The following is a 16092-nucleotide window of genomic DNA, read 5'->3' as shown; positions in this document are numbered from 1 at the left end:
CACATAATGAAGAGCAGAATTCATGTTCTAAAAGGGTCATAAACTGCCACATGGGCTTGGTGAAAAAAATTCATTTTGCAGAGAGCCAACGTTGCCACAAGCAGCTAAGCCAAATTTTGCATTTGTGCTTGGCAATTAGAGTTCAGAAACAAAGTGCAAAGTTGCTATTTTCTGAGATGCTTTCTATGTATACAGAAGCCACTCTCTTTGGAGCTGCTGTAGCTTTCTGTATGATGTTGAACAGCAGACTGCACGTTATTGAGCAATAGCTGACATAAATCAAGAGCCGCATTTGTGTCGGATGCATTTCTTGCCGCAGGGTGGTGATGCCACGGAACGGCTCCGGCCGCATGAGGTTTTTTTTTTTTTTTTTTTCTCAAAGAGAGCTAAATGCACAAAATGAAACTCACGGGAACATAAAGTATGCCTAAGTATTTTTGACTTCTAATAAAAATGGGGCAATTCCTTATTGTAACATGAACTAAAAGTGTATATTCTAATGAAAGTTGAGCAAATACTACTACTGTTTAATCAAAATTTCCTCATACATTAAATCAGCACTACTTCAACAATAGTGACCAGAACAACAAACATGGTCTCACCTAAAAAGTTTTCTTTGTAATAAAAGTTTCATTTTTTCTGAGACCTTAGAAGCTATTATCAAGAAAAGGAAATATTTTTGGTAATATCCTGAAGTTCAGTCATATATGGGTAATAGGTACTCTTTGTAGGTGCATATTAAGAGGAGATGCGATTTAAAAAAAATTTCTCCAATCTGGAGCTCAAGGCAATAAGATGTTGGCTGTGTACAGAAGTAGTTATGCTCATTCCAATGTAATTAGTTATATCAAAAGTTGCATAATTTTCGTTTTGTGCTCTGGTAATATGTGAAATATCTCTTATTGAACAGTCTTTTTGGGCTGCTAAGCTTTTCTAATTGAGTCATTAATGGCTCTTATTTCTCCGCGTTAACTGTAGAATGCAAGTAACCATGAAGAAAGTATGTATAATACACTTAAATGAACCGAGAAAAATTGTAATGTTTAAGTGCACAGCCCATGCTTATTGCCTACTGTAAGTTCATAATTATATAAGTGATGTCATGCTTTAATAAATAGACTAGCAGTCTTCACATATTGAGGAATACGGGGCAAGAATTTCATCTTGATTTGGCCATCAGAAGTATCAAAACATGACGTACAATATCAAGAAGTCGCCCAAAATTGCATCTCAAGAAAAAACGCATTTGAAACATGCAAGTGAATGCTCTTTAAGATGACTTCAATTACGAGAGCTCATTGTTGTTTTCAGCGTGTGGTTTGGGTTAATGTCTCGTGTGAAATCCAATGGCAGCCAGTCTTGGGAAAGTTTCCAGGGGACTCTAGACAATGACTAAACTTGTGAAAGCAATTGAAAACAAAATATTTGCAAGTTTGGAAAAAACATTTTTAAGTCTCGTCTCTTCTTAGAATATTTTCATTTTGTGTATTGTGTATTGTCACTTTTGCTGTGTAGCTCCATTCTCGGCTGATCATTTTCTGACTGCGTCTTGCTTGCATTTTACAGCTTCTTGTTTTATTTTTCAAAGCACTCTTGACTGGGAGTTGGGACCACTTGCAACAGACATGGACTCTGGTCACCGATTTGATAAGACGTGCGTAATATGGTTGTACTTTGTCTTTAAAAGCATGGTTGTTTGTTTATTTAATCATTCGCATTTTCTGTGACCATTTTTAAATATCCATTTTTTCATGTCCTCGTGAAGCGCCTTACATGTTCTGCCTAGCAGTTTCCTGTGAAATTGGAAAACGCTGCTTCAAGATTCTAGTTTACTTTCATTATTCTATCACCTGAGGGGACTAGCGAAGCTAGTCAAATTATTTAATTGATATAATGAAGCGAAAGGCAGAATAAAACTACCCAACTCACAACAGAATCATTGGCAGTATGTTTGGTACGGCGCAAAAATAGACTGGGTTAAAAAGAAGGGACACGCACGAGCGCGGTCTGTGTCCCTTTTTTTCAACCAAGTCTTTATTACTACGTAAATATGCTACCTTACCAAATGGGCCAACTTTTTCATACTATTGCACTCATTTAGCAGTACTCGCCCTAATTTTATTGTCTTGCCAACTTGAAGAAGTAGACTATTAACATAACATTGACAATAGAATACTTAACCATGTGGAAATGGGATGTGCATGTGTTTTGTTTTTGTAGTTCTGGTAGTGAGAAAAAACTGGCAAACTTAATGTATATTCACACCATGAAACTCCACTAATTTTTGTCAGTATGAATCTTAAAGGGCTACTTACCAGGTTTGACAATTTTGAGCTAACAAGCACAATGCGTTGATGAGGTGTTCATGACCATGTCGGCCAAAATTTGCAACGCTATGTGTCGCGGAAATGGGTCAAATTTCATCATGAACGCTGCTCCCCTCTTTTTGCAAGCGGGCGCCCATAGAATGGGGGCATGACGTGCGTGTATAAATGGCCCTATGTAGACGACTATGCTCTGATGTTGCCAACAGTGGCACGTGACATGGCGAAAATATTTAACACAGCATTCGTGGTTTATGTATTTTTTGGTTGAACAGATTAATAAATCTTGACATGAATAAGGAGGCACAATAAGGGAATGTGAGCATTCTTTTTTCTTCACCCCCCCCCCCCCCCCCCGTGAATTGCCACGAGATGCGGGGCTACTGTGCCAGCGTTTCGCATGCATTTGTGTTTCTGCGGCCGCGGTCAGCGCCTCTAACAGACGACAGCCGCGGAACGCTCCTACGTGTTCGTGCACTAATTGTGTTCATCTATTCTACCGCGTCTAAACCAACGTCTCCAAACCATCCCGCAGAAACGGGCAGTAGACCTCAAAACAATGCTGGTCAACAACAAAAAAAAAAAAAAAGAGGCAGCTCGTGTGCCTGGCGGTTGGGCTTGTTCGGGCACGTCATGCGCACGTGGCCTCTTTGTCGGGTGCCGGAGAGTGTAGGGAAGGGATTTGTCTTGGGAAGGCTACACGGAGGAGTGGCAAGGGTTCTGAGCTCGCCTCCTCTCATCCTCGTTTTGCGCCACTTCTAAAAAAGTTTTCTCAGCTCGTAATGAACCGATTAAAAAGCTATTGTGGCAAAATGTTCATCGGACACTCAGCAATTTTCACCGTCTAACTAAAATTTGTTATGGGGCCTGGTGAGTGGCCCTTTAAAGGCGCGTTTACACTAGAGCGACACGACCCTGACATGAGCCTGCCGAAGGCACGGGGCACATGCAAATGATCAGCAGAATATTCGCCCGCCGACAAAGGCGCCAGAGCCCCTGGTCACACTAGGCCGCTGCCGCCCCCTCAAAAGACAGCATGTCGTCGTAGTGTAGCATGATGAGAGACCGAAAACCCTAGCAAAATGTATTCACAGACATGTCGTGGGCGGGCGTGTTGTTGGAAGATCTGTGGCTGAGTGAAAATTCGCCCAGTGTCTTTGCTTCAAAGATCACAAAGGAGGTAATCTTGGGGGAGTTAACAATGCCCTCCCTGAGGCTTCCACAGTGTCTGAATAGGCATTTGGAGCAGCCAACAGAAGTCTTTTGTTCGCTTCCCTATTGTCGCTTCCCTATATGTGGCCGCCACCCCTGTCTCTCGTTACCATGGATTATAGCGGGGGGGGGGGGGGGGGGGAGGGGCTGCCGGTGTAGCGGAAGAGGGACAATGGTAGAGCAGGGAGCATGCCTGACTCTGCTCACCTTTTGTGTGCTCTCCTGTGCCTGAGAGGTGGCGGGCCGCAGCGTACCCCCCCCCCCCCCCCCCCCCGAAGCCCCAGATAGCCAATTCCACAGGTTTATTAGCCAATTCCATTGCCAATTCCAATTCCACAATATTAGCCAATTCCACAGGAGCGAAAAAAAAAACGAAAAAAAAACGTGCTTTCCAGTTGGCAGTGAGCCATAAAAGATGGATCTTTACAACGAAGTAGAAGTGGAGCTTAATAGAACAACATGCATCATTTTCTATTTACACCGATCACTTGCCATGCATAGCTTCCGCGAACATCTTTATTCGCGTATGGCTGCATCTTACATCGCAGTATAGCTCATCTCTCGGATATTTTTATCCATTCTGGAGGATCTCACTATTAAGTTTTGTTAAGCAGTGGGCGAGTTGGTAATTCATCTTAACCGGGTTGCGCGAAAAAATTGCAGTACAAAGGGAAGAAAATCTTTATTGGAGAAAACACATATATGTGGTTACGAGAACATGTGCAGTGAAAGCAAAGATTAGATGAGCAGTCAGATTGTATTAATGGTGCACCTCCAGAAAACCTACCTCAGCGGCAAGTAATATAACGAATGGCTTCGCGATACACGAATCACCAGCTTTTTGTTGATGAAATACGTCTCTTCAATTTCCCGCGCTACCTTTTCCTTGAATCTAGTTTGGACTACCGTATCACCAAACAAAGTAGCGCAGCTGCACTCTCTACAATGCAGTGATAGATAAAAGAATATTTCTGTTTTTTTCATGCAACTCGGTTAAGAAGGTCAAGTTTCGATGTCGTACGTGGCACTAAAGTGTAAAACAGAAATAATTGCCCAACTTATCACCAGTTAGTGTATCATTACACCGATACTTGGAAGAACATTACTAGTTACTCGCTAAAGCTCTTCCTATAAACGAGTTGCAGTAACATAACGTGGTGTAGGTTCCTGAGAATGAGTCCCATATACTTCGCAGAGACAAATAAAAATCGCTCAGCCCGTTTAGCCTATCTACTTCGACCACTTTAGGTTCTATCTTTGTTTAATTGCTGCCATATACACATCCCACTGCTTAAAGGCAAACATTCGACACTGCGACAGCATCGGCTTTTCTTAAATTTTCCCCCAGACGAGCATAGCTGGGTAAACTTACCCGCATGAACGCAACACTGATAACTTTATAACCGCACTTTCAGAAGTTGCCGAAACGATGCGGGCCTGTTGACAGCCGTCCAAATATGAGCCAATTCACAGCCGGATGGGTGCCCCGCTTCACCTTCAGCGTCTTCTTCCTTCTCCTAATCTCTACCATCCCACCACCACGCAAGTCTGGTCAGTGTCGCCGCATGCGCTTCCCGTGTGCCCAGAGTATCAGCAGACAACAGGCCACGAGCACAGGAAGACGCCGACCAGGCATGCCACTGACAATCGGCAGGCTGTTGGCGTCGTTGTAGTGTGAATGGAATGATGACATGACAAAAGACTCTCTCGCAGACAGTCGGCAGGCCAAAATCTGTGCCGTGTCTTGCTAGTGTAAACGTGCCTTAAGGGGACATGCAGGTCTTAAAAATGAAATGTTTATCATTAGAGATATTTAATGAAATTAAGTGTGCATATGTATTTCTTTCTATTGTTTTGAATGATGTAATAAGTTTCAATATACCTCAAGTAGTTCTCAGATTACGAGAAATTAAGTGAAGTAATAGGTCATTTTTTACGGGTGATTAAGGCACTTTTTCATATTTTTTGGTTCAGTTTAAAATGCAGCTGTCCTGAAATGCACGATGTATTACAATAAAGCCACTGCTTCTTCGTAAATGATTTAGAACTCGGTCCACATTAATTAATCGCCTGCACATTGATCGTTAATTAACTGCCTGGATATTAGGCAGCATGCTGCCTTGTGTAATAAGTCTCTATGAGTCGAGTGCCACTTACGCTCAGCCACGCGCATATGTAGCGTCCCAAGACAGGGCAGGGTGCTCAGGGAACCGCATAGATTTCGCATTTGTGACAAGTGTGTTAGGAACATTATGACAAGACCAAGTGAACGCACCTTCATTCTTCGCTATATTGTATTCGTAAGCGGAGCATGGCATGTGCTCCCTGTTCCGCTGCTCGCGCAATCATTCTGTACACGGAGCGGATCGTAAACCTAAAGGTGCCTAATGGGCACCAACTCCACCAAACTCTCGCCCTGATGGTGCACTTCTAGCCGGTACCTTCTTGTTTTAAGTCCGCTCTTAACCGCTTCCAAAGACTCATTGGGAAGACTGTTTGAGGTGAGAGTCTCCGGTCATCTCAATCGCGTGGATAAACTACAGGCGCAAAGCACAAGCACTGTGTCTCGAGAAACATGCATGAGCACAAGAGCAGGCGTACATGATCGGACAGCCACGACGGCGAACGTGCGAAAAATATGTATATATATATATATATATATATACGACTTGGTCACACCAGCCAATGGGAAACGTGAAACTGCGTTATTGAATTGAGAAGCGTCCCGGCCACGTCGGCCAATAGGAGCCTCGGCCTGGTGCACTCAAAATGCGCACCGAGTGAGAGCCAATCAACAACCCTGGAACGACCTTAAGAAAACTTGCGACGGCAGCCATTCCGCTTGCACGACGCCATTTCGAGATGGCGCAAATTACACACAAAGGAAATACCTTCAAATCTAGCTCAAGATTTGAACGCTCATGGCGCATTAGGTAACCTAATGTGGTCAAAATTAACTTGGAATTTCACACTGCAGCATGCCCATATTCATGACAAGCTTTTGGCACATAAATTCCACAGTTTATAAAAATTATAGTCTGGCACATTTCTTTCATGTGCCGAACTGTTGGAAATGTGTTGTACAGCTGTCCTGGACTGTCATCCTGTGCTGGCATGAACAAATCTCTATCGATTTTCTTCTTCAAGGAGGTTTTTATTAATTGGACATGCACACAATCATTGAAGCTCAGGGAACTTGAAACGGACATCGTTTCAGGCTTAATATGCGTGGTGCATACATGGAACGCTTATACCTGTGTTTAACTTCATTAATACATCATCTTTGAAGATTGTTAACTGCAGTGTGTCCGTGTGAATCCTTTAAAATCCTACTTTCATTTTCAAGTACTCTATGTACTTAGTTGCTGCAAGAAGTCTTTATGAGAAAACAACTGCTGTACCTTCAGTCCAGTCAGCAGTCTCGTCTGCCAAACTTCCCAAGGGGAAAAAGTTGGCTTGTCTGTCAGTACGCTGTCCAGTTGGGAACCAAGCAGTCTCCTGAATTCACGTGTGCTGCAGTTTTTAGAAGACCAGTTGCTTTTAATGGTAGTAGCTATGCCTTTATTTTTCATACAGTTCACAATGCACTTAGCACAGAGCAAGGACTTGTGTATACATTGGAACATTTTTACAGCTAGAATGCACAGTGTCTCTGTTTTGTATGTTCTTGGCTGTCATTTCGTCTATTTGCATAAGATTTTTGTTAATACTCTATATGTACAGCATCATCGCAGCTAGCGATAGCTTTGGCCATTCATGTCCTAATTTTGCATTTTTGTCTAGATGTCAAAATATTTACAAAAAGTGAATTGGGCTTTTAAGCAATTTTGGTGATTTAATGCTTTATTTTTAACTTTTTTTTTTGAAAAGAACAAAACGAAGTACTTATGGTAGGTTGGCTACATTGTTCAACCATGCACAAAATGAAAAGTGCTTGCTTGAAAAAGTACAGCCACGACCACGTCTGTGTAGAGCACGCGAGCAGCCGGTTTTTGCTCTCTGGAGCGAAACCTGCGGGCATCATTGGGTTCCGACTTGGTCAGCCTGACAACTAGGCCTAGGCCGCGCATGCTCCTGACAGACAACTTCAGAGTGAGAAACTGACCCAAGGTTTCGCCCCGCACAGCAAAGAGTGGCTGCTCACGCGTACTACACAGACGTGGCCGCGGCTGTACAACGCTGGCCCAAATGCTGAAGGAAAGAATGAAAATCAACTGAAGGGACCCTTTTTGTTGTGCTGGGCTTTATGACTCAACAGATAATAAAGCCGAGGAGTTTTAGATTGGTATTATTTGTATTTCTTTACTTGTGCATACGAAATACCAACTGTCCACAGTGGGGAGTAAAATCTTCACATTACTTCTGCTACAATGCGCGATGTTAGTCCCAGAAGGGAGCCGTGGAGTCCGATTTGCTCTTCTTCCTAATTTGCTTGAGCTTGTTTTTTCACTGTAAAGACTAGTTTTAGATAGCCCAAAAACATCCCCAAAAATGTGCTGTGAAATAATGAAGTTATATTGGTTTTTCAGTCTGTCTTTTACATTGGTTTTTCAGTCTGTATGTTCTTCTTGGTGTAAGGAACAGAGGCGTGCCAGTTGTAAGACTGAAGCGACTCGAGGATGAAAGATTTCAAGCCACACGTCAGGAGGCTCCAACCAAGCAAGTTTTCTTTTCGTAGTTATCTATAACTTTTTCTTTTTTGGCGGGACCGTTTGGCTAGTTAAGATTAAAAAGGGGCCACAACACCCAATCATTGGTCATAATTCGTGTTATGTGGGTCAAATTGAAGCATTCACAAATAAGCTGGCAAAATTTCAGCTCATTTGATTGCGCACTTTATTTATAATTGAATATTTTTATAAACATGTGAGTGAGTTGGGGAGCACTGGGGCACTTGCGACGTAACAAGCAGCAGAGCTTTGCTGGTGTCTGCACTTCAGCGAAAGATATTGTTCCGTGTTCTGCGATGCATGAAATCAAGATATTTAGTTTCCTTCAGCTTGGTGCTGAAATTGAACGATTGGCGGTGGCTGAAACTGTGATAGAAGATGATGGCTCCGCTCCTTGCTGCAGTTGACGTCACTCACACACACCATGGCAAAATGGCAGTCACGGGCGTTTGGCCCAGTTTACAAACGATTCATGGGGCTTGTTTTGCACTTAAATATTATTTTACGGCCCACTCTTTATATTTGTTTTGGCACATTATACCCTCTACTTCTAGTTTTTGCTGAAAACCACTAACTGTTGGGTGTCGTGGCCCCCTTTAAGCAGAACATCTAATTTAATAACAGAGGTCAAATTGACAGGAGTCTGCTCTTCCAAGCGACAGCTCACTTTTATAACAGGGGCAGAAGTCTGAGTCTATTGTGCCAGGAGGGCATTCGAGACTTTCCTAAATTTAGGTGAACACAGTTTCTGCGCGGCCAAAGCTGAGCATTTGTACATGACTGGTTTGTGCACTTCATGACAATACAGACAGCGAGAGGACATTGAAGCTCATTGTCCATGGCGAGAACCTTTGACAAGCCAAGCCCTACATTAGGTGCTACAGGGATGCCACCGAGGTGCCTCTCGGAAAAGAGCCTCTCGACTGTACTGCCACTGTTACTAGATGAAAAAACAAGGTTTGACTTGTTGCATGCCGCCAAAGTGTCTGGACGGGCCTAGTCCACGTCGCACCCGCTCTGGCACCACCCCTCCTCCCAGGAGGAAGGCTTTCACATGCATTTCTACGCGGTACAGTAGGCTGTAAATAATGCGTTTCGTAGGTGCACATCACAGGTTCGATTTTGAATCATTCTAAGGATTACCTGTTACACCACATGTGAACAGTTTGCCCTAAGAGGGCAAATCATTCGTAGAGTATAGGTCCCAATACCCTCCATGAATGCTGGCCGTTTGACTCACCTGAAATGAAAAAGATAAGTGATTCCGTTCGTGTGGAGGCAATCACTGGGCAGATTCCAATGGCTGACGTATTGGCCCGCTGGAACACACCGTGAAAGCACACACAATTCAAATGTAGGTTCTTTTAGTGCACAATGCTGGTTGTGGTTTAGGGGAGATGAGTCGAAAAATCGCGTTTTTAGCGAAGTTTCTCGTATTTGGGATTTTTATTGCATTGTAATCTTCAAACCTTCTTCTTTCACCTGTGAAAATTTCAAAACTAAATTCGAACCGCAATATGCAAAAAAATGTGTATGAAGGCATCGCGGTGGCTCAAAATTTCGTGAATTTGTGCCGATATTGGCCATCTTCGACTGCGCGCTGCTCCCCGTCGCAGTGCCGCCCGCCATCGCGATCGGTTAGGAAAGTTGCGTCCGGCCTTCTTCTTACAGCTCCGACGACCGCCAGTTTCGTACGTGGGCAAAAAAAAAAATAAAAAACGAGGCCTTTTTATTACGTGGTTTGAGCGGTTTGAAACGCGCGGCACCCTAATCTGCATCGCCATTGACTACCGAGTCATTGTCAGCTGTGTTGGTGGCGGCCATCGGCATTTGGTCCGTCTGCTTTTCTGCGCGTCTACGCATATTTCCGGGATGACAAGCCCGAAAAAGTGCAACGTGAGACCGCAGAAGTTTCGAACGAAGCACAAGTTCAAGGGAAGGCGGCGTAAAGCGCCCCGAACGACGGCGACGAACGAGAACACGCCTACATGTGCTAGGCCTGACGGCGGCATCGACGAGTGCGCGAGCGACAGGGGCTGCGATGAAAAGATTGACGCTGCGCTTTCTTTCGTCAGTGCTTCGGAAAAGAAGCTCGGCTTCTTGGAAAAAGACGAAAAACAGCGCGATGAGGTTTGTGCAACGACAGTTTCGTGCGACACCCTCTTGCTGACGACACTTGTGGCAGGTGCGGCATGCCCTGCTTGCGGCATTCAAAAACTTGCCGTTCGGGAGCCGGCAGAAAAGCGCAAGGGACTTTTGTCGCTCCTCGAACTTCATTGCGAAAACAGCGAATGCTCAGCGACTGTTCTATCGTGCTCCTATACGTCACTGCGTGTTACGGCGGACGGCAGCAGCAGAGTGAGCCAACGGTACGACAGTGGGAGCTCCCGAGATAGTTTCGCTGTAAATGTGAAGGCGGTGGTGGCTGCACGCGCTGTCGGCATTGGGCACGAGCAATTGTCGAGATTTTGCTCCATTATTGGACTCCCAAAGCCAATGCACCACCGAGGATTTTTTTCGATAGCAAAGAAGGTGCACACCGCTGCCATGGCAGCTGTGAGTGAAAACTTGCGCCGATCCAGAGAGTTGACGAAAGAAGTAGCAGGCGAAACTGATGTGGCTGTTATGTTCCACGGCACTTGGCAGAAGAGGGGCCACAAAAGCCACAACGGGATTGGCGCAGTTATCACCTTAGATACTGGCCTCTGCTTAGACTTCGAGGTCATATCAAATTACTGCTTGACATGCAGTAGGCACAAGGATATGGGCCCAGACGAGGAAGTGTGGCAGGCATTCCATGGCCCAGTCTGTGAAAAAAATGCAGACTGTTCCTCCCATGCCATGGAAACGGAGGCTGCAATGCACATTTGGCAGAGAACATTTGACTTATGACACCCCACTGCATTCCACGACATTCTTGAGCGACGGTGACAGCAAAGCATATAGTGCAGTTGCAGAGTCAAAAGTCTATGGTGCTGTCAATATAGAAAAAGAAGACTGCACTAATCATGTGGCCAAGAGACTTGGCACCGCGCTACGGAAGCTGCATGTGCCATTACCACGACGGCAGAAAATGAAAGAGCCAGCCATTCAGAAGCTCCAAACATACTATCAGATTGCCATAAAAAGCAACAGGGGGAGTGTACGGGATATGTACACTGCTTTATGGGCTTCGTACTTCCACTCATGCTCTACTGACAATGCTGGCAGCCACAAGTTTTGCCCTGCAGGAACAGAGTCGTGGTGCAAACATCAACGCGCCGAAGCACTTGGTGAACCTGCACCACGCCACACACCTCTCCTGACAAAAGCACAGGGATTGGCTGTTTTGCCCATTTATAAGCAGCTAACGGATGAGAAGCTCCTTGCTCGATGCATCAAAGGGAAAACCCAGAACGCATCGGAATCCCTGAACAGCAAAATTTGGCTACTTTGCCCCAAGACTAAGTTTGTCTCCCGAACAATTGTCGAGACTGCCGCAGCTATGGCAATCCTGTGGTTCAACAAGGGTCATGCTACTTTCGAGCAAATCCTGGAAGAGCTCAACATACTGCCATCTAGAGATCTAGTTACTTTCAGTGATTCCCGCAATGCGAGGCGCATCAAGAGAATGTCCGAGCGTCTGACAGCAGAAGCAAGGGCCCACCGTCGTCGTGGAGTGAAAAGGGCACGGCTAGAAGAGAGTGCTCGCAAGGACCGTGAGGGCACAACCTATGCTGCAGGACAGTTCTAGTAACTTGCAGTGCTTTCCAAAGTTCTGTTGAACATTATGGCCAAACATCTCTAACATTTCTAACATCTCTGTGATAAAAAAAAAAAAGGTTTCAAACTTTCAAATGCGTTTTTCTCCTTTTGCAGTTTTGTGTGATCTGTGCTTCTTATACACGCTAGTTCGTATACTTAGAATTGTCATACCTCTATGAAATTTTGCACATAGCATGATGAAGGCCCATAGAGTGCAAGTATCTATTCAGATTGTCAGTGCTGCTTGATTATGTTTTTCAAAAATTACATAACATTGAAAGCCCTTGGCAACTAGAGCCATAGTAAATCTTTCTATTTTATTATTGTATTTCACCTTTTTACACACAAAATTTATATAGTTTTTTGCACTCTACAGTTCCAAAGGATCATAGTCAGCTATATCTGCATGCTTTATCTCAAATTTTTATAGGTCAGAATTGTTGCATAACAATGGCCATAATTTTGCAGTATCTGACCTGCAGAAAGAAAACCAAGCAATCTACCTGAAAATAAATGGCATATTTGAAAAGAGGAGAAAAAACTCTATTAGCATGCCAATTTGTGTTAAATTCAGACTCTTATTAAAGAAAATCTTTTTTCGAGTAGCATCTCCCCTTATAAACAGTTAAAAACCAGGAGTTGACGACACAAATAGAATAAGTATTCTCAGCAAAGGCATCGCACAAACTTGCACACTTGGCAGCTATCAATCACAGCTCACACAATCACTTAGAAGGTATTTAAAACAACGGTAACAAACTTACCACGCAAAAAATGCAATCACACGCATTATGAACTGCGCAAGAACACTTAGCGGCCCCAAAGATTCACCCCACGCATGTACTCCACAATTCTTCGAACGTGTCTCGAAAATTTCTCTTCAAGGAAACACTGAAAGGAACTGCAGCACTGGTCATCATCCCGGCGACACTCTTCAAGAAAGTACTCCAGTTGCGTCATAGCTCGATTCTTCGGCATCGACTGACTGCACTACGTGACTCACTCTCACCGATCAAACATCACAACTTCTTGGCCGATGTTCACCACCCGCCCTACCCTCCGACACCTCTAGTTTGGATCGTACACGGTTACGCCAACGGTTGAAGTAATTGGACTGCGTGTAGCACGTACATACCCAGAGTGGCTGCTTGGGGAAAGGGTTTCGTCTCGCCGGTTTTTCTGCGAAAACGGTCGCCACCAAAATAGGCCTTGCTTCGATGTCTTTATTTCTCCTCATCTGTGCTGGTTGGCTGTCGTGTGTGAAGGCAAGGGCACGCCCTGGGCACCTTTTCATGCTTATTTTCTTGTTTTGTTGCACGCACCTATGAAGGTAACGTTCGGCAGGGTGATTTGATGCTGTCGTGTGAATGCAGCAGCGCGCTCGTCTGGTTCAGCGCTTGTTTGTGACAAAAATATGCGCTCTGTTCCGAAGAATATGCACCCCGATACGCTTCCTAAAACTATTTCGCAGGAGAATACGTTGTGGTTCAGTGCAGCTTATTTTGTCATGTTCGAGCTGCTCAGCAGCACACAACAGCTTCGCAGCGTCACACCAATCAAAAACCATCTGCCACACGCACATACCAAAAAATCGTACTTGATCACAGGAAACATGAGGCAAACTGCCCCCCACGGACGATCGCACACAAATATAGCACGAAAAAGTACACAAAAAAGCACAAGGACATGCACAAATCCTCATGGAACCACGTTGAAACACGGAAGTGCCATCCGCTTTAATGGGTGGAGCATCAGCGCCCTCTCCAAAAAAGCAGCCGAAACTGTCAACTCTGGCCAGACGTGCTCGCCCATTGACGGTGACATGATGCAACAAGGCGCACCTTGTTTTTATCCAGCGGCCGGGGCACTGCAATGTCTCACTCAGTGATCCCACTCCTGTGCCAAAGTGCGTCAAATTCAAATTTACTACGCTATTCTGATAATATCAACGGAATATCAACCTAACTGTGCCAAAGTTGAATTTGGGAGCGTCTATCACTGGCAGTAGCCACACCGGCGTGTCATTACATGTGCACCTTATTCTCAGGGCCACCAAAGTCACAATTGCGCACCTACTTTGTTACGCTGAACAAACAGCGGCTGCACGTGCTTCCTAAAAACCACGATGCTATGTTAGGTGCAGACGCAACTCTGTTGTGAAAGTCTGCTTAACGGCGAAACGTGCTCTCCACAGGGGCTCGTGACGTCTAATCCGATTGGCAGCGTGAAACTGTGGCGGCAATTCATCGGCGGACATCGTTCGTTCCAGAAACGCTGCTGATGGTTCATTTGAAGAGTTGTGTGGCATGTAATAAAACAATTTTCACAAATAACTGCACACGTGCCGCTAGAATTTCTGTCATGTCTATGCCTGGACATCGCAATCTAATTTTCTGTGCTTTGCGTCGGCAGAAGAATACATAAATGGTGAGAACGCGTTGACACGTTCCTCTAATATACTTTATCCATGGATAATCATATTCAAGAGCTGTTTCGTAATTCCTTTCACCAGCACGTCCGCGTTTATAATCGCTGTGGCAGTAAATGCCCCTAAAAGACCCTGCCTTTACAAACTCAAGGTTGTTGGGGTCCAAATTAAAAATTGTTGCGTTTTCTTTTTAGATGTCAAATGTTGGCCCGTGTGCTCAGATTTGGGTAAATATTGAAGAACACCTGGTGGTCGAAATTTCTGGAGCCCTCCACTACAGCGTCTCTCATAATGATATGGTAGTTTTGGGACGTTAAACCCCACATATCAGTCAGTCAATCTTTTTAGATGTCATCTTATTTATAAAAGCATGCCTCCTGGTTGGAGCAGCCGCAATTCAGTTCTAATACCCGCAGCTGTAGTGAGGTCATCGTTGGCAGCTCTGGTATCGGAACGCCTGTTAAGCGACTACGCCTTGCTACACATCCGCCTCTCGCTTTACAGGGTAAATAGCTGATGGTTAAAAAAAAATTTAACATCAGGGCATCGCATTTATTGCTTTGTTTTGAAGGGAGGTGTGGAGGGGAGGCTGCTGCATTACTTCAAGTAGCTGGCGCGCGCTATCTCGAGGCATAATGAGATTGCTTGTGAACTTTCTGTGCTACTAACATCTGCTTCGGGTTTAGATAACTGACAACATGATAGCTTCGGCAACTAGAGTGATCATTGTCCCTTTAGCCAGCATTCTTTTGAGTGACACAATATTGGATCTAAAAGGTATAATTCGTTAGTTTCACTTACTCTAAGCAAAGAGTGCGATACCAACAAATTGTCTTGTTATACCAAATAATAAGGCTAGACCTTATTCGCGAGAAGCGCTAGCGGCGGGGTTTCCATTTCCAAGATCCGCACGCTTGCAAAAACTTGCTGCACGCACTGTGCTCGATATCCGCAACTTGGGTGACTAGTGAGCTCCGAAACATCTCTTGCACACCGATGCACGTACAGATTGAGTCAGGCTTGTCTATAGCACCCAGCCGGCCGCTCCAGCTGGTGTATTTTTCTTTAGAAATATGTAAAGGGAGACGTCGTAATGCTACCAAGCATAGTGGTACTGTGTGTTAGGCCCTTGTGCTGTAATGTAAGCATCAACGGAAGATATTAGCTAATGTTACATAAAAGCCGCAGCCAACAACAGTGTCGACAGGCACGCGCTCCGCTCCCTCGGATCAATGTGATTCTCTCTGTACAGCAAGAACAGCACGTACGAACGGACCACCGAAATGGGGGTGACGATGGTGTGGTCGCCTTGCGATCCAGGCTCAGTGCTGCTCTAGAGAGTGAAGCACTTTTTGCAGTCTGTTTGCATGGAAAGTACAAGGTAGAAGGGTATACGAGCCATAAATAACGCGTGCGCCAGGGATCACACCATTGAAGCCCCTTAAGCTTATAATAATGCCCCCCCATGACCCTCTCATGTTTTTAGTAACAATCGATGGGAGGCCTGGTACGCGCGTTCCTCTCTGCTTGAGTAACAATCGATGGGAGGCCTGGTACGCTCCTCTCTGCTTGAGTAACGATGGTATGCCAGGTGCTGTTATCGCATCTGCCCTAAGTTCAAAGGAGATAGGTCTGCTCTTCTTATCTCTGCTTTGGCTGTGTTTGTCACCCCTGCTCCTTTGTCACCCCTGCTCCCTCGCTTTGATGAGTTCCC

At 44.8% G+C, this 16092-nt stretch overlaps 1 protein-coding gene across 3 annotated transcripts in view; it reads left to right on the top strand.

The window, feature by feature from the left end:
• Positions 1 to 16092, top strand: part of LOC119160932 (uncharacterized) — a 45206-nt gene that overhangs the window by 12604 nt on the left and 16510 nt on the right. For 2 of the 3 annotated variants that reach the window (XM_075880405.1, XM_075880406.1), the window contains exons 2-3: positions 1567 to 1654; positions 8091 to 8195. In XM_075880405.1, the coding sequence (XP_075736520.1) occupies positions 1626 to 1654; positions 8091 to 8195 (134 nt within the window). In that variant the 5' untranslated portion in view covers positions 1567 to 1625. The remainder of the gene's footprint in view (positions 1 to 1566; positions 1655 to 8090; positions 8196 to 16092) is intronic. The other variant, XM_075880407.1, reaches the window with a different exon arrangement.

This window comes from Rhipicephalus microplus, chromosome X (genome assembly GCF_043290135.1).
Source record: "Rhipicephalus microplus isolate Deutch F79 chromosome X, USDA_Rmic, whole genome shotgun sequence".
Lineage (NCBI taxonomy): Eukaryota > Metazoa > Arthropoda > Arachnida > Ixodida > Ixodidae > Rhipicephalus > Rhipicephalus microplus.
Note: the sequence above shows the minus strand (reverse complement) of the source record. Positions and strands in the feature narration are given on the sequence as shown.